Source organism: Trichomycterus rosablanca, chromosome 4, assembly GCF_030014385.1.
Source record: "Trichomycterus rosablanca isolate fTriRos1 chromosome 4, fTriRos1.hap1, whole genome shotgun sequence".
Lineage (NCBI taxonomy): Eukaryota > Metazoa > Chordata > Actinopteri > Siluriformes > Trichomycteridae > Trichomycterus > Trichomycterus rosablanca.
In genome coordinates, this window is record NC_085991.1 from 37157435 (window position 1) to 37185247 (window position 27813).

The 27813-nt window shown below is 40.6% G+C and overlaps 1 protein-coding gene across 7 annotated transcripts in view; it reads right to left on the reverse strand.

The window, feature by feature from the left end:
• The window catches only part of slc8a4b (solute carrier family 8 member 4b), a 112556-nt gene that overhangs the window by 24269 nt on the left and 60474 nt on the right, over positions 1-27813 (reverse strand). For 6 of the 7 annotated variants that reach the window (XM_062994236.1, XM_062994242.1, XM_062994240.1 and 3 more), the window contains 2 exons: positions 25106-25369; positions 20175-20653 (listed from right to left, as the gene is read on the reverse strand). In XM_062994236.1, the coding sequence (XP_062850306.1) occupies positions 20175-20653; positions 25106-25369 (743 nt within the window). Of the gene's footprint in view, positions 1-20174; positions 20654-22525; positions 22532-25105; positions 25370-27813 lie in introns of all 7 variants that reach the window. The other variant, XM_062994243.1, reaches the window with a different exon arrangement.

Consider the following 27813-nt stretch of genomic DNA (forward strand, 5'->3'; position numbering starts at 1 on the left):
TACTCACTTTTGTGATACACTGTACATGATTGTCTACAGCAGTACATCAAAGCACTCAAAGGTTTCATATGTCTTTGTAACCTTATCTACCACATCTTTATCATATGAGTGGTTACCATGTACAATAGTATCAACATCCTTTCATGAAGACAGTCTGACAAATGAGCCAGGTAAAAAAAAGCAAATGTTTAGTTGCATCAATTTACAGAACAATCAAAAATGTTTTTCTTTAAGCTATAAAGAACAACTCAGCACTTTCTGGAAAAGTATCTAAAGGCATTTAAAAATGACACGACCACTACTACTTTCACTTATAATTATAATAATTGTAATAATAATAGATGTGTTTATATTTTGGATTTCTCTGATTATGGTATATTGCAAATATCACTGATCTTAGCTTTGGTGCTTAGTGAGATGGTTAAAAGACAAGAGAGGGTTTCAACAGTTACAATTACTTGGCATTTGGTTGGGTATGGACCCAAGTGGCTTTTATTATTACCACGTGTAAACATTTTAAATTAAAAATGACTGTTGCTAAACACACTAAACTATAATGTAATGCACTGAAAGCCAACTTCTGGTTAACAGTATTTAAAGTCTTAATACTAAAATAGTATTAAGGTCTGTTGCATTCACTATACCATGTGTTTTAACTGTAGTACCAAAGAGCATTTGATAGTATTTTTAACTAAATAAACCTATAATACACTTACATTTATGTTAATTAGCAGTTGCTTTAATCCAAAACAATTATGACCAATTGGGGGTTAAAGGCTTTGCTCAGAGGCACAACAATGGCAATATAGCAGTGGTGGGGCTTGAACCAACAACCTTCTGATTACTAGGCCAGTACCTTAACCACTGAGATACCACAGTCCAATAATACACTTATAAAACCTATTAATTCATCTTTTGTCATTTTCTATTTTCTATTACAATTCCTCTACCACTTCCACCACCCCCACTATGGCAATAGAGGCTCACAGACTAGCAGCCGCCACCTCCAACATGTGTGCAGTCACTGACCACTTCATTATACAAGCCAGTGGTGGAGTCTCACATAAAGCAGTATCGCATATGGAGAGTCACACTACGCCCTAAATGTTTTTTTTACTACACATGCTGGTGCCTTGACCAGAAGGCAGAAATCATTGTTGCAGTCGCAATTATGCAAATCCCTGTTTGACCTTTCTCCCTCAGACACAGCCTTAGTGTATTTTATGTGTCAAAATTGTTGTATGTGGTAATTCCGCATATGTGGATACAGACGGTTAAACAATGCTGTATTAGTTTTTTATATATAAGTTTTTTGTTTTATACAGCAAATCTGAAGCTATATTTTTTGGTTGGCTATATGCCATCCACCTAATTTACACTGTAACTCATTTGCTTATGCTAGCATGCACTGTCTATCTAAATCCAGTCCACACCTTATTCACATACCCCCAGACACACATGTATCTGTCATTAAACATCTGTTCCATTAAATGTATCACTGCAATGCTTCCTCATCAACACACTTTCTTTAACATGCTAATTTTACTCATCTTAATTCAGAATTTAATGGCAATAATGAAGTTAAGAAAAATAAATGAAGTAAATCTAAAAAGTAAAAAATATGTTTTAGAATCTTAGAAAACAATATACACCGATCAGCCATAACATTAAAACCACCTCCTTGTTTCTACACTCACTGTCCATTTTATCAGCTCCACTTACTATATAGAAGCACTTTGAAGTTCTACAATTACTGACTGTAGTCCATCTGTTTCTCTACATACTTTTTTTTTTTAGCCTGCTTTCACCCTGTTCTTCAATGGTCAGGACCCCCACAGGACCACCACAGAGCAGGTATTAATTGGATGTTGGATCATTCTCAGCACTGCAGTGACACTGACATGGTGGTGGTGTGTTAGTGTGTGTTGTGCTGGACACAGCAGTGCTGCTAGAGTTTTTAAATACTGTGTCCACTCACTGTCCACTCTATTAGACACTTCTACCTAGTTGGTCCACCTTGTAGATGTAAAGTCAGAGACGATCGCTTATCTATTGCTGCTGTTTGAGTTGGTCATCTTCTAGACCTTCATCAGTGGTCACAGGACGCTGCCCACAGGGCGCTGTTGGCTGGATATTTTTGTTAGTTGGTGGACTATTCTCAGTCCAGCAGTGACAGTGAGGTGTTTAAAAACTCCATCAGCATTGCTGTGTCTGATCCACGCATACCAGCACAACACACACTAACACACCACCACCATGTCAGTGTCACTAGTGCTGAGAATGATCCACCACCCAAATAGTACCTGCTCTGCAGTGGTCCTGGGAGAGTCCTGACCACTGAAGAACAGCATGAAAGGGATGCAGAGAAACAGATGGATTACAGTCAGTAATTGTAGTAATTGAACTACAAAGTGCTCCTATATGGTAAGTGGAGCTGATAAAATGGACAGTGAGTGTAGAATCAAGGAGGTGGTTTTAATGTTATGGCTGATCAGTGTGTATAAGTAAGTCCATGCGGTAACACAAAGTGATTTTTTGGTTGCATTAGGTAAATGTGAACAAACAGCTTTATATTAATCAACAGCTCACTTAAAGTCAAAGTGAGCTGCAGATAAGACAAACATGTCAAGTTTGCTAGGTCAAACTAAGCTACAAGGTTCCCCTTTTCAGTCTTGGTTCCTCCTGGGCTTTGATTCTTATTATAATTCAGGGTATTTTTTTTCCTTTGCAACTACTGGATTGCACAACATGGCTGTGGTCTAAAAAGCTTTGTGACAGGACATTTTATATAAAGTGCTTTCCTAATACAATTGCTACAGGGATGCATATAGCTTAATGTGCACAGAGCTGGTGATAATGATCTGAATACAGCACCATTGAGCACTGAGAGAATTGTAGAGCTCGAGGGACTGGCCCAGTCCTTGACTGTACTCCTAATTAAAGACAAGGAGAGAAAACGAGGGAGAGAAAGATAGTGAGAGAATGAGATATAATAAGATATAATAAGATAGGATGAGGTACAATGAGAAACGTGATTAATTACAACATGTTTCAGTTGACAAGAAGAAAGACTCTTAATCACACAGCTCCCTACTGCTAAGTCATTTAACTTCCAAAAGAAGCAAGATAACATGAAAGAAACAACTGACAAAAACAATGTTTCAAATGTTCCATTAATGGCCCTATACATTATATTCTCAATATCTGCTTTTTTATACAGCAAAGTAAATCACTATTGCATTCGTTTAACAAACTGGCACTACACTCATCGCCATGGCAACTCATGCTGGCGTTCACTTGCAACCTCCATCACTTGAAGGAGGTGCATTGCAGAGCTGGTTCATTTTACAATACATCAAATACTTTCTATTTGCTCTAATAGCCAACTCCACTCACAGCTTACTTTAGACTTCAATACTATGGCTAGATAATCTGATTTACCATAACCGCACTGTAAATCTTACTTAAATATAATGCAAGTCTGAACCACAAGTGGATTAATGCTGTAGCAGGATGTTTTCTTAAGCCATTTGATTTTACTTATCTACACTCTTCAGACAGGGGTTCTTATCCTTTCTGGCCAGTGAACCCATTTTTAAGGGCACTGCAAAAACAGCATTATAACAAAAAATTAAAAGCAGTTTATGTAGCCGATTTTCTTAATGACTGTGGCGGTGGCTCTAATTTAAATGAATGGCCTATGCTGTAATTATGGCAAAACTTTATTGTGAAAAAAAGGGAAAAAATGTGCCTACAACTTTAAGTTAATGGTTTAAAAAATCTCTCCAGTGACCCCATCTGTGTTGCAGATTAAAAACTGCTGTGTTTGAGTGATGTAATAATTTATTAGTGATTAACACATTTCCAATTCCATGTCCATTTACAGCATTTAGCAGATGCTCTTATACGCTAAGATCAGGGCAGGTCTGTTTTGGCTTTGTAGACAAGCATCATTGTTTTAAATGGAACCCAAAAGCCGCTCAGGTGGCGCAGCGGTAAAAAACACTAGCACACCAGAGCTGACATTTTAAACTCGGCGGTTCGAAACTCAGCTCTGCTATCCGGCAGGCAGGCTGGACGGCTACATAAACAACGATTGGCTGTTGTTTATACAGGGTGAAAGCCAAAGCCTCATAACTGATGTAATTACGACTTCTACTGGCTGATTAATGGTGCCTGGACAGAGACGAGGAATAATGCGTTGATCAGGGTGTGGCTCTCCGTACACAAAGCTGATCTGCAAATGACCTCGTCTCTTGCAGGTGAAAAGATGCAGTCAGCTACTGCACATGAGACGGAGGGGGCGTGTGTCTTGCTCTCCTCAATCAGGAGTGAAAATCAGCATCAGTAGAGAGGAAGCGTAATGCAATCGGGTAATTGGATATGACTAGATTGGGAGAAAAATTAGAAAAAAATGCAAAAAAACCCACGAGAAGCTACAGGAAGCCTACGAACAGAAGGCAACAACAGGGTGATGTATTTCATACATTATCAGGTGGTTTGATCTGACGGTCACTGAGAGAAATTACTGGGTCATGAAGAAAATCTCTAGAAATACATCAGCTTGGTTTGACTGGGGTTAAGTTTTAGGTGATGCGCTGATATCCATAATAAGATATCTGCCAGATGTGCTGAGATGCAAACTGAGACTAAGGTGTCTGAAGGAGGGAATGAGCAGTGTATGATTAGTAAGAGAAGTAATGTGAGGATATGATTTCACATTTACTATTTATATTCATAGCATTTAGCGTCTGCTAAATCTAGTACAACTAAACAATGGTCTAAGAACACATCTGCGTTTTCTTGTTAAAACAAAAGTATAGCTAGAACAGATTATTTTGGAAAGATAGATAGATAACATTTAATTGCTAAGTAAAGAGGAGGTTTCTGATTTTTTTGAACTGGTACTTATTTGGTATTTTATTAAGTAACAAGCTTACCTTTACTCTAAAAACTTTAACTACCTTTGTGTTTTTTTTAGTTTAAAAATGCATTGTTTTTGTTCAGAGGTATATTAGCAGAGGTATCACATGTCTAACCACATACACCTCCCTTGTCTCCACCCCTGCCTCTTGATTTGTCCTCACCTTCATCATGATCACCTGTTCCTTGTTGTGTAATCAGTGTGTAGTGTATAAGTTACACATGCTCCCCTGTTCAGTAAAATTAGGTGTAAGCAGCACGGCACGGCATAAAACAAGCGTGCTCATATAACCTTGATGTCCATGTTCCTGACCTTGAGATCTATGTTTCGTTATAGTTAGCCTTGGGCCATGTAATTTGTTCTCGCCTGAGCTTGAGATCCATGTTAATAATGGTACCAACATAACAGAAAGATCATGTACAAAAAAGCCTTGCCCTAAAATGGCACTGGTGATGTATGGGAAAATCCTCCTTTTATAAAGTAAATTAAAAACTTACACATTTAAAGCAACAGACTGGGTAAGGCTAGAGTATGCTCTTGTGCACAAAGTAAGCTCTGTAAAGACATGGTTTGGAGACTTTGGTGTGGAGGAACCTCAGTGGCCTCAAACCCATTCAAATGTCAATTTTAAGCCACCAGTGTGTTGTACAAAAAGCTCTGTCAATTAGCACTTCGATTTTTGACATTTTAAAGCATTATGAGTACACTTAATATCCATATTTAATGTAATAACATTAACAGTTTTTGGCAAAGTATCCAAAATATGAACTTACAGCATAAGAAAAGATGAACAGTGGTTTCAAGTTAAAGTACAGCCACAGAAAAACCTTTAATGGCTTAAACAATATACTGTGAGCATCACAATGCTAGAGTTCATGACAAACCTGCCCTTTGTAAAACATTTGATCAAAGACCGACAATGTGCAAAAGCATTTAACTAGACAACTACAGCAATGTATAATGTTATATGTTTAAACTAAGGAGCCAAAATTTAAGGAACATCTGTCTAAAATGCTATCAAAACATGTTTTATCTTGTACAAGGACATTAGCGCATCCTGGTGCCAACTGTTCCATGGGTAAATGATGCATACATTTCTGGGGTGCCCACATCTTGGAGAAAACAAGATTTATCTGACCTTCTTCAACTGAAGGTGCTTTTAGTGGTGGACAGGAGTTTCAGGAGAGAAGGAGCACTTTCACTGACCTGCGACTATGCAGCTTTATACACAGACAGGTTTGATGCAGTGTGCTGTAATACATTCAGCTTATCTCCAGTATTAAATTATCTGCAATTTGAACCTCAATGTTTATTCTGTTACTCTTTATTAGATGCCACAGCCACCCAACAACCTGCCAACAATTTGTGGCTTGTTCCTCCTCAGAACCCTGTCTGTGGGTACTTATAGTGGCTGCCTGAGAGCACCCCATGTTATTTCAGAGATACTTTAACCCAGCAATCTGTCCATAACAATCCGTCCCTTATAAACATCACTCAGGACTCAGTGCTGCGGTATTCAACATGTTTGCTACAAGTAAACACCAACTGCCTAATCACAACATTCACAACTGTTATGAAATAGGCATTGCCATGGACATTTTTGGGAGGTGGTCCTAATTTTTTGGTCAGCTATTGTCATATTTCCTACATCTGTACTTCTTCAACCCATAATCCTAAATGACATTAACAGCTTTTCTGTGGAAATACTTTGGACCAATGATTATTTTGCACGGCTGTATAAAAAAAACAGAAAAATACAAAACAATACCTGTGCTGGTTTATCTACACATATTTGATCAGCTATCCACATTTAAAACGCTGTAAAAACACACACTTTGCCATAGTTCTAAGTAAACATTTAGACCAACATACACTCCATACAGGGGCGGCACGGTGGGTAGCACTGTCGCCTCACAGCAAGAAGGTCCTGGGTTCGATCCCCAGGTGGGGCGGTCTGGGTCCTTTCTGTGTGGAGTTTGCATGTTCTCCCCGTGTTTGCGTGGGTTTACTCCGAGTGCTCCGGTTTCCTCCCACAGTCCAAAGACATGCAAGTAAAGTAAATTGGAGATACAGAATTGTCCATGACTGTGTTCGATATTACCTTGTGAACTGATGAACCTTGTGTAATGAGTAACTACCTGTCCTGTCATGAAAGTAACCAAAGTGTAAAACATGACGTTAAAATCCTAATTAACAACAAACAAACACTCCATACATATTTACATTTTCAGCATTTTGCAGACGCTTTTATCCAAAGCGACTTACACAATGAGCAATTGAGGGTTAAGGGCCTTGCTCAGGGACCCAACAGTGGCAACTTGGTGGTGGCGGGGCTTGAACCGGCAACCTTCTGTTTACTAGTCCAGTACCTTAACCACTGCGCTATCACTGGCCCCTGGCATATTTAGTTTTCTTTATATCGGTATATAGTTATCCTTCATCCCTTAGTTTTTACTGTAATGATCAACAATTAATGCTGTGCTATAACACTGATCCCTGTATCCTACCAACCATTTCTGTTTGGCCAGGATGACAAACAACATCCTACGTCCCTCTTACACTTTAATAACGCCACTTGAAACTCTTTAACCTGCCTACTGCTCTGTAAGAGGGTACAAGAACTTATGTCGTCATTTACGGCATTTAGCTGACACTTTTATCCGAAGCAACTTACAGTACTGTGACGGTATACAGTCTGAGCAATTGAGGGTTAAGGGTTTTGATCAAGGGCCCAGCAGTGACAACCTGGCAGTGGTGGGGCTTGAACCAGCGACCTATTGATGACTAGTCTAGAACCTTAACCACTAAGCTACAACTTCCCTTATCCTGAAAATAGGTGAGCTATGGTTTTAAACTATACTAACATACACCTACCATAAAGCTGCCCTTTTTGATCTGCTTTGTCAGTAATGTGGTTTAGGATGCTCGACATTGTCCACACAGGTGTCTGCGTGAAAAGGTTAGAAACTGATGTGACATGACTTGACAATTAAAGGATGGAAACTTTATATAGATCATTGCTCTTAATGTGAATCCTTATATCCAGTCTGCTAAAATAGTGGTGTGGTTTAATTGGGGGCAGCACCCATGTGGACTCCAGTCTGGCACCAAAGGGGGTAGACTAATGAAAAAGTCCAGTGGAGAGAGCTCTAATCATGCAAAGATGCCACAGTGTGTGGCCTTTATGTCCCTACCTTCCTTCCCTGTAATTACAGCCATGCATAGGGTGTGTTCACAAATACAGTACTCCCATCTGTGAGTAAAGTCTTGAGATTTATAGGATCTTTTGAGATATGAAAAGGGAAGTGAAAGAGGAGAAAATAAAATGTACATAATAGGAACTTATTTTCACTAAACTAATTACCTGCACCTTAATTATTTTAAGGGAAATAATAAAACTGAAATATTTATGTGATTCAGCTCTTTGAATAAAAATAAAAAAAACACTGTAACCTGTTTGTTGCAGTATGCCCCGTTAATATCAAACTGTAATAAACACAAATGCACGCTGATAAAAACACATCACATAATGGCCTACACACCCAGCAAAATTCAACAACCTAATCTTATTGGGAGTCTCCCAAATTACAAACCGGAGACACAATTATCTTGCAGCTGTCTACTTTGCAGATACACTTAACTGTCATCTATTCTAGACATATGAAACAGATTTAAATAGAACCAGTCTGTCTTTTTGACATGTAAGCATGTGCATGTAGATTAACCAAAATTAAAATGACTGGTATGCAATACATTTCTCAATACAGTAATTACCTATGGTGTACTGCAGGGCCTCAAGCTTTTGCTGCTCTTGTTTGAAATCCCTATTACTGATGATGTATTTTGTAAAAGATAGCTTTAACTTTCCACTAGTGTTAGCATCATTAGTCTTTGATAGCAACCAAACAGTTATTTAATTTAGTGTAACAATGTTCATTCTGTCTTGAATTATAAGTACTTTTAAAGTACAGTGCACATTTTGACCAGATATTTCTTACATATACACATTTTGTGCTGACTCTGTTTTCCATCACACCAAGTAGGTGAGTCAAGTGTAAACAATGCCTGCTTACTGAAACAGGTCACCAGTCCATCACAAGACACACACAAAAAACAGCGCCCAGAGGGCAGTGTCCTGTGACCACTGATGAAGGTCTAGAAGATGACCAACTCAAACAGCAGCAATAGATGAGCGATCATATCTGACTTCACATCTACAAGGTGGACCAACTAGGTAGGAGTGTCTAATAGAGTGGACAGTGAGTGGACATGGCATTTAAAAACTCCAGCAGCGCTGCTGTGTCTGATCCACTCATACGAGTACAACACACACTAACACACCACCACCATGTCAGTGTCACTGCAGGGCTGAGACTGATCCACCACCTAAATAATACCTGTTCTGTGGTGGTCCTGTGGGGGTGGACAATGTGTGTAGAAACAAGGAGGTGGTTTTAATGTTATGGCTGATCAGTGTATATATCCTGTGCAAAACTCTTAGGTTACCATTACCTTTGTTGTTTTAGCAAAGTTTTAATGATGTCCATATTTATTTTTTTGGTCTGTTTTTAAGATACAGACAGACTGGCAGGCACTCTGTGAGCCGCACGGAGAGGACATCGACGGGCTCAATGAGTGCATAACAGACTACATACATTTCTGTGTGGACTCCATTGTCCCAACCAGGACTGTAAAGTGTTACCCAAACAACAAACCATGGGTAACGAAGGACATTAAATCCCTCCTTAACGACAAGAAGAGGGCATTTAGAACTGGAGACAAAGAGGAGGTGAGAACGATCCAGGGGAAGCTAAAGACCACAATCAGAGAGGGTAAAGACAATTACAAGAGAAAGCTGGAGTGTAAACTACAGCAGAACAACATGAGAGAGGTTTGGAGTGGAATGAGGACCATCACTGGTTTCAGGTCCAACGACAGCAGAGAAGTAGAGGGCAGTGAAGAAAGGGCCAACGAACTAAATCTGTTCTTTAACAGGTTTGACACTGCAGGCCCTGCCCTCCCCCGTCCCGACTCCACTGCTATCTGTCCCCTGCAGCCCACCCCACTCACCCTCCCTCCAATCCTTGATTGTCTACCCCCCTCCTGTGATAGCCCAGCTCACACCTCCAACCCCCTATCACAAATCTCCCCTACTGTGTACATCACTGCTGACCAGGTGAGGAGACAGCTTAATAGACTCCACACAAACAAGGCTGCTGGCCCCGATGGGGTCCCCCCCAGGGTCCTTAAAGCCTGCGCCACCCAGCTGTGTGGAGTCCTGCAGTATGTCTTCAACATGAGCCTGAGTCTCCAGCGTGTCCCCGTGTTGTGGAAAACGTCCTGCATCGTTCCTATTCCGAAGACGCCGCGCCCTAGTGACGTCAAGGACTACAGACCAGTAGCACTGACGTCCCACATCATGAAGACCATGGAGAGGCTAGTCCTGGACCAGCTCCGACCCATAGTCCAGCCACTTCTAGACCCACTCCAGTTCGCCTACCTGCCACGTCTGGGAGTTGAGGACGCCATCATCTACCTGCTTGACCGAGTCTATACTCACCTGGACAAGCCAGCCAGCACGGTGAGGATCATGTTTTTTGACTTCTCCAGTGCATTCAACACAATTCATCCGGCTCTTCTGGGTGAGAAGCTGACAGCGATGCAGGTGGACACCCCCCTCGTGTCCTGGATTACAGACTACCTGACCGGCAGACCTCAGTACGTGCGCCTGCAGCACGGTGTGTCGGACAGAGTGATCAGCAACACCGGAACACCACAGGGAACTGTTCTCTCTCCCTTCCTCTTCACCCTCTACACCACGGACTTCAGCTATCGGACTGAGACCTGCCACCTTCAGAAATTTTCTGATGACTCAGCGATAGTTGGATGTATCAGCAAGGGTGATGAGGACGAGTACAGGGCTACGGTGAAGGACTTTGTCACATGGTGCGAGCTGAACCATCTACAGCTTAATGTGACAAAGACAAAAGAGCTGGTTGTGGACATGAGAAGAAAAAAGGCACCGGTGACCCCTGTGTCCATCAATGGGGTCAGTGTGGACACTGTTGAGGACTACAAATACCTGGGAGTGTACATAGACAATAAACTGGACTGGAGTAAAAACACGGAAACCCTCTACAGGAAGGGCCAAAGTCGTCTCTACTTTTTAAGACGGCTAAGGTCTTTCAACATCTGCAGGACTATGCTAAAGATCTTTTATGAGTCTGTGGTGGCGAGTGCTATCCTTTATGCAGTTGCATGCTGGGGCAGCAGGCTGAAGGTGGCAGATGCCAACAGACTGAACAAACTGATCCGTAAGGCCAGTGATGTGGTGGGTGTGGAGCTGGACTCGCTGACGACAGTGTCAGAGAGGAGGATGCTGTCTAAGCTGAAGTCCATTATGGACAATACCTCTCACCCGCTGTACAACACACTGGAAAGACGCAGAAGCACGTTCAGTCAAAGACTCATTCCACCCAAAAGCACCACGGAGCGCCACAGGAGGTCATTCCTACCTGTGGCCATCAAACTTTACAACTCCTCACTTAAGTAATAGACCTTACAATACGTGCAATATGATAGTTGTATCATAAATAGTGCAATATATGTCACCACTGCATCTGCCACTTTATTTTAAGAGCGTTTTAAGTGTATTTTAAGAGTGTTTTGCCACTTTATTTTAAGAGCATTTTTACTTTACTTTACTTTTTAATATATTCTTACCTTTTAATATTCTTAATACATATATACAATCTGAGCAACTGTAACATCTGAAATTTCCCCTCGGGGATCAATAAAGTATTCTGATTCTGATTCTGATTCTGATAATAAAAAGCCCATAATTTCCATAAAAAATGGCTTCTACAGGCAAAAGTAAGTATTTAGTGTGACCTTGCTACCAACTAAGCACATCTTGAACTCTTTTGGATCTTAGGATACATGTGTAATTCTCTTCTTGAATTATTTCAGTCACTAAAAAACTCTTTGGCAAAATACTGACAGATCTGTACCAATCTATGTAATTTTATTTAGAGATCCTACATTTAGTCTTTCACAGTTCGTGGCTTAAATATTTGATTTGTTGCAATGAAATGCAATAGAAAAGTCCAGTTTTACACTGAATCTCTAAATTGTTCTTTCTGTAGTGACTGTTAATCTCCCAACTGACATTATGCCAAATAATTACACTGTTCAGGTATGAGTCTTTTTCAGTTTGTATGGAGCATTATCTCTTGACAGCCATTAACATGATTACATGACACACTCCCACACAAAGCCTGATGGTACTTATTCACTCGAGACACATACCTGCCCAGAACAATAATGGAGAGCAAAAGAATGAAAAACATGAATTGTAGGTGGGTTTTTATATTTGTCCTTTCTTCTGACAAAATGCCTGTAATCTAGGGTGCCATTGTACTTTTGTGAGCCAGGATAAAAGCCAAAGCTTACTGAGACTGGAGCTACACTGTTTTATAAAAGAGAATTACAGTGAGGAAAGAAAGAAAAAGTGAGTGTTCACAATATATAAAGGTTGAAGATCTATAATTCAGGTAAGAAGTAAGCTGCTTTGAATGAACTTAACTCAAACACACACTAGTAACTTTTTTACTGGTCAGGGTAAAGGTGGGTCCAGAGATACTAGAAAAAACTAGGAGCAAGACAAGAGTGCCAGTTTATTTAAATTATTTACAGCAAAGATTCTACCAGAATCCACAAGGAAATTAACAATTAACTAGCATTTATTTCCTTATACAGTTAGTTTTAGTTTACAGTGTATAACCATTAATGTTTGTGTTTAATGGGTCAACATGTTGCTGAGCAGTTTGGATCAACAAGAATCCCTATGATGAAGCATCACCCGAGGGGGCATGCTCTACTTACATACACACACACACACACACACACACACACTGCTTTGAACATTGTTCCACAGAAAGTAAGCTTGTAGAAAGTCTCTGAGGTGGATTTAGACCTGGCCTGAGGAATGGTTTCTGGGTCACACTAGAGAGGACAGAGAACAAGACAAATGCACTGATGAGTAAAATGTGCCATCTGTTTGTCTGTTGTTTTAGTTATAATAAAAATATCAAAGCCCCGTCCATCCAAATTGTTGTATTTGTTTTTTTCTGTATTTTAGGTTTTAAAGTGCTCAATGAGAAACAATGACCCATATAAGCTACTCTGCACAAGTAGATACAACTGAAGTCAGTCATGTACATACACTTGGAACATGTACAGCAACTATCCATAGTCTAGCAAGCTTAACACGGGCATGGGCTTGTGGCTGCTACACAAAAAGCATGACATTAAAAAATAAAATAAAAAGCTAAATAGGCATAATGGTAGCATAAATGAATTTGTATCTGTATCAATAGGTACAGAAGTTATTTAGTGATATATTTCTGCAGTATTCTATTGACCATACTACATTTACATAACATTCGCAGCACAAAGCAGGCACTTTTGTCCAAAGTGACTTACAATTCTGACTGAATACAATTCAAGCAATTGAAGTTTAAAAGTCTTGCTCAGTGGCCCAACAGTGGCAGACTGGCAGTGGTTGGGCTTGAACTGGCAAACTTCAAGCTTTTTTATGTTCTATGACACTCTTAATGCAGGCAAAATAAATACCAGTCTAATCAAATGCATTAAAATCATACATACACTGATCAGCCATGACATTAAAACCACCTCCTTGTTTCTACACTCACTGTCCATTTTATCAGCTCCACTTACCATTTAGAAGCACTTTGTAGTTCTACAATTACTGACTGTAGTCCATCTGTTTCTTTACATACTGTTTTATCCTGCTTTCATCCTGTTCTTCAATGGTTAGGACCCCTATAGAACCACCACAGAGCAGGTATTATTACAGAGACGATCGCTCATCTATTGCTGCAGTTTGAGTTGGTCACCTTCTAGACCTTCATCAGTGGTGATAAAGCAAAAAGTTCACAGAAGACACAAATCTGACTGCATGAGAAAGTATATGACTTTAAACAGGCATAGCAAAGAGTGTATGAGAACAGTTAGCTGCTGATCAGAGGATTAGTGTGATGGAAAAAAAGAAAGGGGGGTGTGCACTGCATTTTTTTCATCTATGATGTAAGTGTGATAAATTGCACAGAATGAGGGAATTGCTCCCAAGCTGGGCTTTAAATCTGCTATGACTGTGAAGGACAGAAGCAGTACATACATACACACCCAGCCCAGTGCCAACTTTTCTACTACTAAAATAATTTGTCAATGCAGGAAAAAAGGGGCCTGTGTGGTGGCAACAGTTTGTAAATGATTACTTATTCTGAGGTACAGAAACAGGGATAACATTACTAAATTATAGGGGCAGCATTCTAGTAAACAATGCTTCAACCTTTGAGAAGCAGAAAATAAAAAGGCATATAAATCTACTTCATGGTTGCCACTTTCATTTCTACTAGGCTAAGTAGATGAAAACTTCACATGGTTAATTCTTTCTGCTATATTAACCTATGTTGATGTTCATTGTTGTTCTGCTAACTTATGATATGGTTAAACAACCATGGACATGCTGCAAATTAATATTTATTGTCCTAAAAATAAGGGGCGACACAGTGGCTAAGTGGGTAGTACTGTCGCCTCACAGCAAGAAGGTCATGGGTTCGATCCCCAGGTGGGGCGGTCCGGGTCCTTTCTGTGTGGAGTTTGCATGTTCTCCCCGTGTCTGCGTGGGTTTCCTCCCGGAGCTCTGGTTTCCTCCCACAGTCCAAAGACATGCAAGTGAGGTGAATTGGAGATACTAAATTGTCCATGACTGTGTTCGATGTGACCTTGTGAACTGATGAACCTTGTGTAATGAGTAACTACCGTTCCTGTTATGAATGTAACCAAAGTGTAAAACATGACGTTAAAATCCTAATAAACAAACAAACAAACCTAAAAATAAGAGAGGATGATTAACACATATTGTGTGGTGTGTACCTGCCAAACACACCACAACCCTGACCAGGATAGTAAAACCCTTAAACAAAATAATGATTTATATAGATGTTGCTTCAATTAAGTTTTTATAAGGATTAGTCACAGGGTATTTTGTTAATACTGCTGCTGATCTTAATACCTACTGCTAGTCTGTATGACCTAAATTTGGGTTACAACATGATTAAACCACTGGGAACCCAATAACAACCCTTTATTTGCTTCAGCTGTGATGTGTTCAAGCTGTGTTGCTTGGTGAAAACTACTACGCTGCAGTAAAAGCTGAGAGAGGAGGAAGATAATTTCATTGCACCAAAAGAGCACTGGGTATAAGAAGATTGGTAGTATTGTCCAGACATTCCTACTAATGGTGGAAAAGCCTCGAAAAAATGGTTGGTGAAGGTGGGGGCTGGGTTAGAGAGGGCTAGTTTTATTGCATGCATTAGCACCGCTGAGGTTTGAACCTGGATCTAGCTGGGCTAGCTTAATAGACCGCTGAATCATCCAAGTTCCAACAATTTCATGAATGTCACTGGGAACCATTTCTAAGCAATTTTAGGTCCCTAAATCATCTGTACAACCTTTTTAGGACGGCATATCTGACTTATGAAAAGCTGTGCTCCACATAGAATAGAATCCCTTTATTTGTCATATATACATATTAGGGCTGGGCGATTTTGCAAAAAAAAAAAAAAAAATCTCGATTATTTTAAAATTATAACCGATTCTCGATTACGATTTCGATTTTTTTTTGTTCTTGTATAATGCAATTGAAATAAGACTAAAATTTCTTTTCTTTTTTGCACTGTAATTTAAAAGACTGCAGAAGTGCAAAAATAGTAACAGCACCACCTATAATTTTCTTTTCAAGGGGCTCAAACTTTATAACAATAACGATATCACAATAATTAACAGTAATTAAAACAAAATAGAAATCTGAATTATCTATATCCTTTATAAGAATAGCTCACAAACAACTCTTATTTTAAATAATGTGCAGCAGAACCTCCTTACATTAGGAAAAGAACTACAAAAAGTTCTTTACAGGTTTCTTAAAAGGAACACGAGCCTGTACTGTGCTGTTTACACCACTGAGTGAGTCTGTATCAGCATCTACACTGGGGGGCATCAAGTAATCACTCAACTCAGCTTTGATTTTGTCCTCTTGTGACTGGGGGGTGGATGGAGGGGGCACGGTCTGCTTCTAACTATATGGACTACAATTCCCATGCTTCCCCGGACTGTCACGTGACTATAGCATGTCCCGGTCAGCCAATCCTGATCGCGCTCATCGGCTCCGGAGTTTTGATTCAGTTCAGCGGTGTTTGATTCACTCTTAATTCAACTCTTCTGTTTGTGTCTTGTTTTGCCGATCGTGTTTGCGCTCCTTATAACTGAATCTAACCGTTACCGTGTATAATCCTTGTTGTCTTCCGTTTACTGTTTTTGTACTCTGACCTGATTTTGTACACTGTTTTCGCCCTTTTGGTATTAAACTTTATTTGATTTATATTCCGCGAGCGTCTGGTCAGTTTCTGCCTCATGACATGTTGGTATTTTCATTAAAATATAGTATGTAAACAATCGCGATTGTCAAATTTCTAACATCGTGTGAAAACGTTCATTCGAATTAACCGAATTAATCGTGAAAATCGCCCAGCCCTAATACATATACACGTGTATAGTACAACGAAATTCTTTTTTCGCATATCCCAGCTTGTCTTGAAGCTGGTTTCAGAGCCATTGTACGGCACTCCTGGAGCTGAGAGGTTAAGGGCCTTGCTCAATGACCCAACAGTGGCTGCATGGAGGAGCTGGGATTAAAACTCTCAACCTTTTACTTGATAGCCCACCAATTCTGCCACTTTTGCATTGTAATGCCTGCAGCTTAATCTGATAGGTGCCGTCAAACTTATCCTGTTTATCTGGGCACAGAGAAGTCACCACCTGTACTCACCACCTGTCATAGTTACTGAAAGGAGAAATTAGGAGGCCATGTAAAAAAAAAATGTAATACAGATTTTTTTTATCAATTTTTACCACTAAATGAATTCTTTAAGTTGTTGTATTTACATTTTTGACCCAGCTGATTTTGACAAAACACAAAAATGCATGAAATTGCAGTGTCCAATGCACTGGGCTTGACGAATATCTATTTATCTAAGATTTTTTACATTTTTACAACATATATAACAAGGACTATTTATCTATGCATAAGCTTTTGCTACTCAATTAAAAACAGACTGAATTAAAAACAAGGTTGTCGGCATCCATGGTTTCCCACTTTGTAGACTGAACACACAGTTGTTTTAAATTATTAAAGTACATCTAATGTAGCATTAGGTGCTGATGTATAGCTTACATTGAGCCCTTGATGACAAAGTTTCACTACTGTCACGTCCTGCTCTATTTACCCTGCCCTTTCTCTTCATCCAGTTCCATTCTGTCAGTTCAGATCTAGTGCACTGCTGATTTTCACTGGAGCGAGGTACATTTTTAGATGCCTTCAACAATCTCTCACCTTTCACACATGCACTGGCACAAGAAGATGATATTTCAGTCTAACCACATACAATTTTAGGGAAACACGGAGGCCTAAGGTGCAAGGGGGTATGAAAGGGCAGACACTGAGTGAAGTGAGAGATGGAATAATAAAAAGGGCAAAGGTGGGAAATTGGGTATGAACAGGAATGAGTGAGATAATGCTTACTGTACATTGCCAAAGCAGAAGAAGAAATTGTGTAACACTAGGATGAATGATGAAGAGAGAACTGAGGTGGTTAACAAAAGTGTGCAGAGAGTTAATGAAATAAAGGATAGGAGAAAGCATTTTAAATGTAAGAAAAATTTAAAACATAAGATCAAAAAAATGAAAGAGACCACCACATTATTGCAGTGACACTGACATGGTGGTGGTGTGTTAGTGTGTGTTGTGCTGGTATGAGTGGATCAGACACAGCAGCACTGCTGGAGTTTTTAAATACCGTGTCCACTCACTGTCCACTCTATTAGACACTCCTGCCTAGTTGGTCCACCTTGTAGATGTAAAGTCAGAGACGATCGCTCATCTATTGCTGCTGTTTGAGTTGGTCATCTTCTAAACCTTCATCAGTGGTCACAGGACGCTGTTGGCTGGATATATTTTTGGTTGGTGGACTATTCTCAGTTCAGCAGTGACAAAGCGCTGCTGTGTCTTATCCACTCATACCAGCACAACACACACTAACACCCCCCCGCCATGTCATTGTCACTGCAGTGCTGAGAATGCCCCACCACCCAAATAATACCTGCTCTGTGGTGGTCCTGTGGGGGTCCTGACCATTGAAGAACAGCATGAAAGGGGGCTAACAAAGCATGCAGAGAAACAAATGGACTACAGTCAGTAATTGTAAAGTGCTTCTATATGATAAGTGGAGTGTAGACACAAGGAGGTAGTTTTAATGTTATGGCTGATCGGTGTGTCCATGACCCATATATATATATATATATATATGTGTGTGTGTATATATATATATATATATATATATATATAATGTGTGTGTATATATATATATATATATATATATATATATATATATAAAGCTTATAATTTCTTTTAAATAGGTTATTCCGGCATAAAATCGGAAACCGTCTCTTGAACAGGTGTAGTTTAACACAGTAAAGAAATGTAAGGGATATTTATTTTATTCTAAAATAAATTAAAATAAAATATGGGGAGCGAAGGCTGGCCCATGTGGTCCGATACAACAGGCGAGCAACTGTAGCTCAAATTGCTGAAGAGATTAATACTGGTTTTGATAGAAAGGTGTCAGGATACACAGTTTGTTGCATATGGGGCAGCAAAAGGGGGACCAACACAATATTAAGAAGGTGGTCATAATTTTATGACTGATCGGTGTATATAAACACATCATCAATCATGATCACTAACAAATTTTGAGGCCATGCCACAAAAAAAAACAAAAAAAAAACACAATAGTAATACAGATAAGAAAGCCTGTTAGACAGACAACAATCTCTGCAGCACTCCATAAATCAGGCCTATATGGCGGAGTGGCAAACGGAAAACTCTCTTGAGTAAAATGTCACTTAATGGCATGTGAAGGACTGATTTTCTGGCCTGATGAGATGAAAATTGAAGTCTTTGAGCAGAATGGCAGACGCTATGTCTAGCAAAAACCAAGCACTGTACATCATTAACTCCATTATGGTGAAACATGGAGGTGATGGCATCATGCTATGGGGTATTTCTCAGTGACAGGGAGACTGGTAAGAACTGATGAATGCAGACAAATACAGGAACATCCTTGAAGAAAGCCTCCTCCAGAACACACAAACTCTTGAGAGTGTTTTTACAATCACTGTAATTGTGCAGCCAAGCCATGGAGCACATAAAGGATCACACTTTCCCAAGATATATTTTAGATAAAAACAGGCCAGTACTGTAGGCATCTTACAACATTGTTGTGAAGAACAAAAAACAAAACAAAACACACTTGCACTGTTTTACTACAAAGTCTTAAAATGATGTTCTAATTATTATTATTATTATGTTTTTAATGCATTTTCTACCCATTTTCTACTCAATTTTGTCTTCCGCTGCTGAGAGATACCAAATTGCATCCAAGGAGAGCACGTCGACACGTGTACAGCCCTCCTCTTCTCGCCCCTGCATTCGGCACAGGCATCTCTTCCACCAATCAGGATCCTTACCCACTCACCCACACATAGTCCATCCCCCACCCTGCAGGTACCGGGGCCAATTAGTATCTGTTGCAGGCACTGCCAATTATGCCCGCCAGATGGCACCCACCCGACCGGTGGCAACACTGAGTTCCGAACCGAGGAGTTCAGAAACTCGGTGCTGGTGTGCTAGTGGAAAATCCCGCTGCGCCACCTGGGCGCATGATGTTCTAATTAACAAAAAAACACTCCTTAGCTTTCGTGTTTTATGTTATTAAGCAGATCAATATGCATAAAGGACGGTGAACACTTGCCCTCACATTTGACAAAGGAGACAGGAGTGGTATTCCTTTAACCCCAAAAAGTAGGTTTTTTTAGGGCCCAATGACTTCTTGCCATGTACGATAAAGCAACAGCTTTTCCAGTGTCACTCTGTACCAACTGTCACAATTTTTTACAGTTTTACATGAATGCCCTGCTTCAAAACTAAATGAATAAATTATGTTGCACATTATGCCAAGTCAAAATTGCTTTAACCCTCAACAATCGTTTTAAAAAGTGTGATCATGGTAGGTGTGCAGTAATTTTAAGAAAACATTTGCCTACTCACATGGTCTCATCATTCTGAAACTCTAGTTTTCCAGACGTTTCCTCATAGTCCTCCCCACCACGGGCCGTGCCATCTACGGTGCGATAGGGTACAGCAACCAAACCTCTGGCGCCGGATGTCCTCTGGACCTTCACCTGCATGACACCCACACTCTCACTGACTCGCTCTGATTCACTTTCAAACGTAAAGATGCCTGCATGGTCGTCGTCGTAGATGGTCACTGTTGCCGTGTGAGCTTCTCCCAGGGCCGCTTTGTGCGCTGACGCTGCACTGTCTGACGGCTGGGCGTCCGTCCCACTCACAACACGAGGGTTGCTTAGGTGCACGTAGAAGTGCTCATCCTCCTCAAATATATCATCATCAATTATGCCCACAGTTACTTCTTTTAGGGTCTCTCCAGGCTTAAAGACCAGCGTGCCTTCAGCAAATTCATAATCAGAGCCTGCGTTGGCAGTGCCATCTTCTGTACGATAGTTGACCTGAGGTACACAGGTTAAAAAAAGGAAAGAATATAACCCTGCATTAGACAAATATTAAAGAATACCACACTGTTTTCTTTTTGCTAATTGCTACTAAAGTTTGCAAACAAACTAAAGTTTATCATCACCTAAAGCCACCATCTTGGCACAGGCTAAATATATACATATATGTATATATACAGTGTATCACAAAAGTGAGTACACCCCTCACATTTCTGCAAATATTTCATTATATCTTTTCATGGGACAACACTATAGACATGAAACTTGGATATAACTTAGAGTAGTCAGTGTACAACTTGTATAGCAGTGTAGATTTACTGTCTTCTGAAAATAACTCAACACACAGCCATTAATGTCTAAATAGCTGGCAACATAAGTGAGTACACCCCACAGTGAACATGTCCAAATTGTGCCCAAATGTGTCGTTGTCCCTCCCTGGTGTCATGTGTCAAGGTCCCAGGTGTAAATGGGGAGCAGGGCTGTTAAATTTGGTGTTTTGGGTACAATTCTCTCATACTGGCCACTGGATATTCAACATGGCACCTCATGGCAAAGAACTCTCTGAGGATGTGAGAAATAGTATTGTTGCTCTCCACAAAGATGGCCTGGGCTATAAGAAGATTGCTAACACCCTGAAACTGAGCTACAGCATGGTGGCCAAGGTCATACAGCGGTTTTCCAGGACAGGTTCCACTCGGAACAGGCTTCGCCAGGGTCGACCAAAGAAGTTGAGTCCACGTGTTCGGCGTCATATCCAGAGGTTGGCTTTAAAAAATAGACACATGAGTGCTGCCAGCATTGCTGCAGAGGTTGAAGACGTGGGAGGTCAGCCTGTCAGTGCTCAGACCATACGCCGCACACTGCATCAACTCGGTCTGCATGGTCGTCATCCCAGAAGGAAGCTGACGCACAAGAAAGCCCGCAAACAGTTTGCTGAAGACAAGCAGTCCAAGAACATGGATTACTGGAATGCCCTGTGGTCTGACGAGACCAAGATAAACTTGTTTGGCTCAGATGGTGTCCAGCATGTGTGGCGGCGCCCTGGTGAGAAGTACCAAGACAACTGTATCTTGCCTACAGTCAAGCATGGTGGTGGTAGCATCATGGTCTTGGGCTGCATGAGTGTTGCTGGCACTGGGGAGCTGCAGTTAATTGAGGGAAACATGAATTCCAACATGTACTGTGACATTCTGAAACAGAGCATGATCCCCTCCCTTCAAAAACTGGGCCTCATGGCAGTTTTCCAACAGGATAACGACCCCAAACACAACCTCCAAGATGACAACTGCCTTGCTGAGGAAGCTGAAGGTAAAGGTGATGGACTAAACCCAATTGAGCACCTGTGGCGCATCCTCAAGTGGAAGGTGAAGGAGTTCAAGGTGTCTAACATCCACCAGCTCCGTGATGTCATCATGGAGGAGTGGAAGAGGATTCCAGTAGCAACCTGTGCAGCTCTGGTGAATTCCATGCCCAGGAGGGTTAAGGCAGTGCTGGATAATAATGGTGGTCACACAAAATATTGACACTTTGGGCACAATTTGGACATGTTCACTGTGGGGTGTACTCACTTATGTTGCCAGCTATTTAGACATTAATGGCTGTGTGTTGAGTTATTTTCAGAAGACAGTAAATCTACACTGCTATATAAGTTGTACACTGACTACTCTAAGTTATATCCAAGTTTCTTGTCTATAGTGTTTTCCCATGAAAAGATATAATAAAATATTTGCAGAAATGTGAGGGGTGTACTCACTTTTGTGATACACTGTATATATATATATATATATACAGTGTATCACAAAAGTGAGTACACCCCTCACATTTCTGCAAATATTTCATTATATCTTTTCATGGGACAACACTATAGACATGAAACTTGGATATAACTTAGAGTAGTCAGTGTACAGCTTGTATAGCAGTGTAGATTTACTGTCTTCTGAAAATAACTCAACACACAGCCATTAATGTCTAAATGGCTGGCAACAAAAGTGAGTACACCCCACAGTGAACATGTCCAAATTGTGCCCAAAGTGTCAATATTTTGTGTGACCACCATTATTATCCAGCACTGCCTTAACCCTCCTGGGCATGGAATTCACCAGAGCTGCACAGGTTGCTACTGGAATCCTCTTCCACTCCTCCATGATGACATCACGGAGCTGGTGGATGTTAGACACCTTGAACTCCTCCACCTTCCACTTGAGGATGCGCCACAGGTGCTCAATTGGGTTTAGTCCATCACCTTTACCTTCAGCTTCCTCAGCAAGGCAGTTGTCATCTTGGAGGTTGTGTTTGGGGTCGTTATCCTGTTGGAAAACTGCCATGAGGCCCAGTTTTCGAAGGGAGGGGATCATGCTCTGTTTCAGAATGTTACAGTACATGTTGGAATTCATGTTTCCCTCAATGAACTGCAGCTCCCCAGTGCCAGCAACACTCATGCAGCCCAAGACCATGATGCTACCACCACCATGCTTGACTGTAGGCAAGATACAGTTGTCTTGGTACTTCTCACCAGGGCGCCGCCACACATGCTGGACACCATCTGAGCCAAACAAGTTTATCTTGGTCTCGTCAGACCACAGGGCATTCCAGTAATCCATGTTCTTGGACTGCTTGTCTTCAGCAAACTGTTTGCGAGCTTTCTTGTGCGTCAGCTTCCTTCTGGGATGACGACCATGCAGACCGAGTTGATGCAGTGTGCGGCGTATGGTCTGAGCACTGACAGGCTGACCTCCCACGTCTTCAACCTCTGCAGCAATGCTGGCAGCACTCATGTGTCTATTTTTTAAAGCCAACCTCTGGATATGACGCCGAACACGTGGACTCAACTTCTTTGGTCGACCCTGGCGAAGCCTGTTCCGAGTGGAACCTGTCCTGGAAAACCGCTGTATGACCTTGGCCACCATGCTGTAGCTCAGTTTCAGGGTGTTAGCAATCTTCTTATAGCCCAGGCCATCTTTGTGGAGAGCAACAATTCTATTTCTCACATCCTCAGAGAGTTCTTTGCCATGAGGTGCCATGTTGAATATCCAGTGGCCAGTATGAGAGAATTGTACCCAAAACACCAAATTTAACAGCCCTGCTCCTTATTCACACCTGGGACCTTGACACATGACACCAGGGAGGGACAACGACACATTTGGGCACAATTTGGACATGTTCACTGTGGGGTGTACTCACTTATGTTGCCAGCTATTTAGACATTAATGGCTGTGTGTTGAGTTATTTTCAGAAGACAGTAAATCTACACTGCTATACAAGTTGTACACTGACTACTCTAAGTTATATCCAAGTTTCATGTCTATAGTGTTGTCCCATGAAAAGATATAATGAAATATTTGCAGAAATGTGAGGGGTGTACTCACTTTTGTGATACACTGTATATATATATATATATATATATATATATATATATATACACCAATAAGGCATAACATTATGACCACCTTCCCAATATTGTGTTGGTCCCCCTTTTGCTGCCAAAACAGCCCTGCAACTGTGATGCACTGTGTATTCTGACACCTTTCTATCAGAACCAGCATTAACTTCTTCAGCAATTTGAGCTACAGTAGCTCGTCTGTTGGATCAGACCACACAGACCAGCCTTTGCTTGCCATGTGCATCAGAGAGCCTTGGCCGCCCATGACCCTGTCATTTGTTTACCACTGTTCCTTCCCTGGACCACTTTTGATAGATACTGACCACTGCAGACCAGAAACACCCCACGTGACCTGCAGTTTTGGAGATGCTCTGACCCTAGTCTCACATTTCAGTATCTGTCATGCACTGTCCTTAATATGTTGAAGCCTTGCACCCTTGATCATTAGCTTACTGTAAGTATTAAGCAAGCAGAACATAAACTTACTCAGTGGTGACTATTTAAAACACCCTTTACAGCAGGGTGCTCGACTGGCTCAGCGGTATACTGCGCTAGCTCACTACTGCTGGGATCCAGGATTTAAACTGGCAGGTCAGACGTCTACATACAGACATGATTGGCTATTTGGGGGATGGCCAAGGCCCTGCAATGGACTGGCGTCCTGTCCTAAGTGTGTTACTGCATTGCGCTTAGTGATTCCGAGGAAACCTGACCCCAACTCTTCCCACCTTATCCTGACCAGGCTAAAGCAGTGGTAAACAATGAAAATCAAGATAACATTAAAACACAACACCACCACATTAGCTAAGCTGCAAAGATTAGCAAATGGCTTAAACTGATTAAAGTAATTCTAAAACAGTTATTAGCAGATATTAGCACAATTGGGCTCTACTGCACTCTCTCACACAAACACACGCTGAATATACAAACACTCACACAGAAAGCCACTTTCCTTAATTTGCTGAATATATATGACATATTTGTTTTACGTTTACAGTTGCTTTCACATTTTCTTAAAATCTGGTCAGAATGCCAGCTTACCCTAATAAAAAAATGAATAATAAAATCACCTTAACCGTACAGTTCACATCCCCCCCATGCCTCCCCACTGTCAGTTTCAGAGAGCCACAGTTTTCAAAGCACTGGTAGAGCGCAGGCTCAAATTCTAGGCGGGTGGTATAGGGATCATCCTCCTGCTCCCGTGCCTCTCCACTGCTCACCACCTTCCGGGCCTGATCAGCTGCATGCTTTTTTAAGATATTTCCAGCTCCAGTCATCATCCTTGTGGCCTGGATGCGGTAAAACGCTCTGCTCTTTTGCTGCTGCATTAGCACCTGAGGAAATGACCATGAAATTATGTTATTTCATTTGAAATCCAAATAATATGCACATTATTGCAACACATTTAATGTCTTTGCTGCAGATCTTGGGTCTTGTATGTTTATTTTATATTTCTTAAAGTGTACTGTTTTGGGTCACGCTCATTTGACCGCATTTTACCATGGCAAAACGCACAGAGCAACTCACTGTAGTTCTAAAATAACTGCAAATCCCAGGGTGACAGCACTTATTAGTGCTTATTCTTCATTCTATTTAATGAAGCCAGAACAGCTCAGCGGCACCAAGTCTTTATTTTACCACTGACCCAGCCGCTAAGATAAGTGGCTGACACTGCCATACCTCGCATTTCTTAATATTGTCTTTCAAATATTTTGCATTTGCATTTTTAGTTTTGTCTGATGTCCAATCCCTGAGGATTAACTTCTGCATCATTAAGCGATTTCCTCTATTTTTTCAGGACTGCACTGGTGGATCCATTAGCTAGTACCAACTGCTGTCTTTCCACTGCTTCAGATAGTTTTTGTCGTTATTGGTTTAATTCATTGAGTGAGTCAGTTCCCCACCCACTCATCACTGCTTTTGAATCATTTTTCCCTTTTTCTTCCTTTTTCTACCACATATCTCATGCTGTAAAGCGATCACCCTTAGATGTTCACAGTCTCTGTTTGAATCCCGCCTAGGGTGATACTTTACTTGTGTGTTCTTTTTGTTTGTTACACCATTTTGTACTATTTCTGTTCAGCCACAGTTGGGGCCAGAATCAATTCGGGGGTGAGTTTCTGTTTTCTGCCAAACCACCGCATCTTTACATGTTGACTTAAAATTCACTAGAAATGAAGGTTAAGGGCATTTGTTTAGAAGGTGTTTTATGTAAAGTGTATTCTTAATATGATTTATTTTGTTTGAAGTATTAAGCTCTTAAGTTTTGTTTGTATAGTTTTGTATGTGTGATGAAAATACCCTAATTCTGCACATTGGAATACAGACTGCAGAAGATCTATGGATCTCTGGACTAAAGAGCTACTCAAAGACTTCCACATAGATTTTGTGCAGGGGGATTAATAATTCAACGTTTGACATTTCTCATATTGTTAGTGTGGGAGTGTAAGATTGGGCTAATAAAATACAAAGACATTTTTCATCACCCCTTGACTCATCTTTACAAAGGATGTAAATATTCCAATACTCATTCAATATTCATTTTGGAAATAACTGTAGACATGACTTTTAGTATAAGCTCAGAAAAAAACTGTCGTATCCCTATGATGTACATGAAAATACAAGAGCAGACCTAATGCCTGATAATAATTACAAACCCCATTTCTGGAAGCGTGAAACATTTTGTAAAATACAATAAAGACAAGAATCTGTAATTTGGTGCCCAGGTGGCGCAGTGGGATATTGCGCTAGCACACCAGCACCGAGATTCTGAACTCCTCAGTAAGAAACTTGGTGTTGCCACTGGTCGGCTGGGCGCCATCCGGTGGGCATAACTGGCAGTGCCTGGAGCAAATACTAATTGGCCACCGTATCTGCAGGGTGGGGGCCGGACTATGTGTGGGTGAGTGGGTCTTCATACGCTGTGTACGGACACTGATTGGCGGAAGAGGAAGACAAATTGACTTTCAGCAGTGGAAGACAAACTGACTACGCAAAATCAGGAGGAAAATGGGGAGAAAATGCATACCTTTTTTTCTTTAAATCTGTAATTTGTTCATTTCATCTTTAATCTTTATTAAACTGATGAAATTAAGGAAATATTTCCAGTGTTTCACTAACCAAACTGTCACTGACCGAATGTTGTCTGATTCTAATTTGCATGAGGTGCCATGCATTTTTAAAAGGTGAAAGATCTAGACTGCAGGCAGGCCAGTCAAGCACATGCACACTGTGTCTATAAAGACACACTGCTGTACTGCTTTCAAAATGAGGTCTGGCATTGACTTGCTAAAATAACCATGGTCTTCACAGAAAAAAACATCACCTTGGCCCTTTTTGTCTTAGGCATAAAGACCTCTCAAAAACAAGCTGAAACATAGCTTCATCTGACCGCAGGACATGTTTCCATTGTCTTTCTGTCTATCTAAAATGAGCATTTTATAAAGTGTCCCAACATTTCTGGAAATAGTGTTTGTAGATAAAACTACAAATAAACATTAGATAGAAGCTTTTTGGAATAGTGTGCAAATAAAAAATAATATCATATGACATTCGTCAGGGCATTGATAATTGCAGCTTTGATGATAAAATATTAATTGAATATACACCTACACATTTAAAAAGTAATTAAATTAAATTAACGCCTACACATTTCCTGCACTTTAGAATTTATGATTGAAAAAATAAATATTGAATGCTGGCTGTCTGAAACTCTCTTCTCAATACGTTGTGTGGCACTTTATTTTTTATAGATATAGAAAGATTTTTAAGTACATTC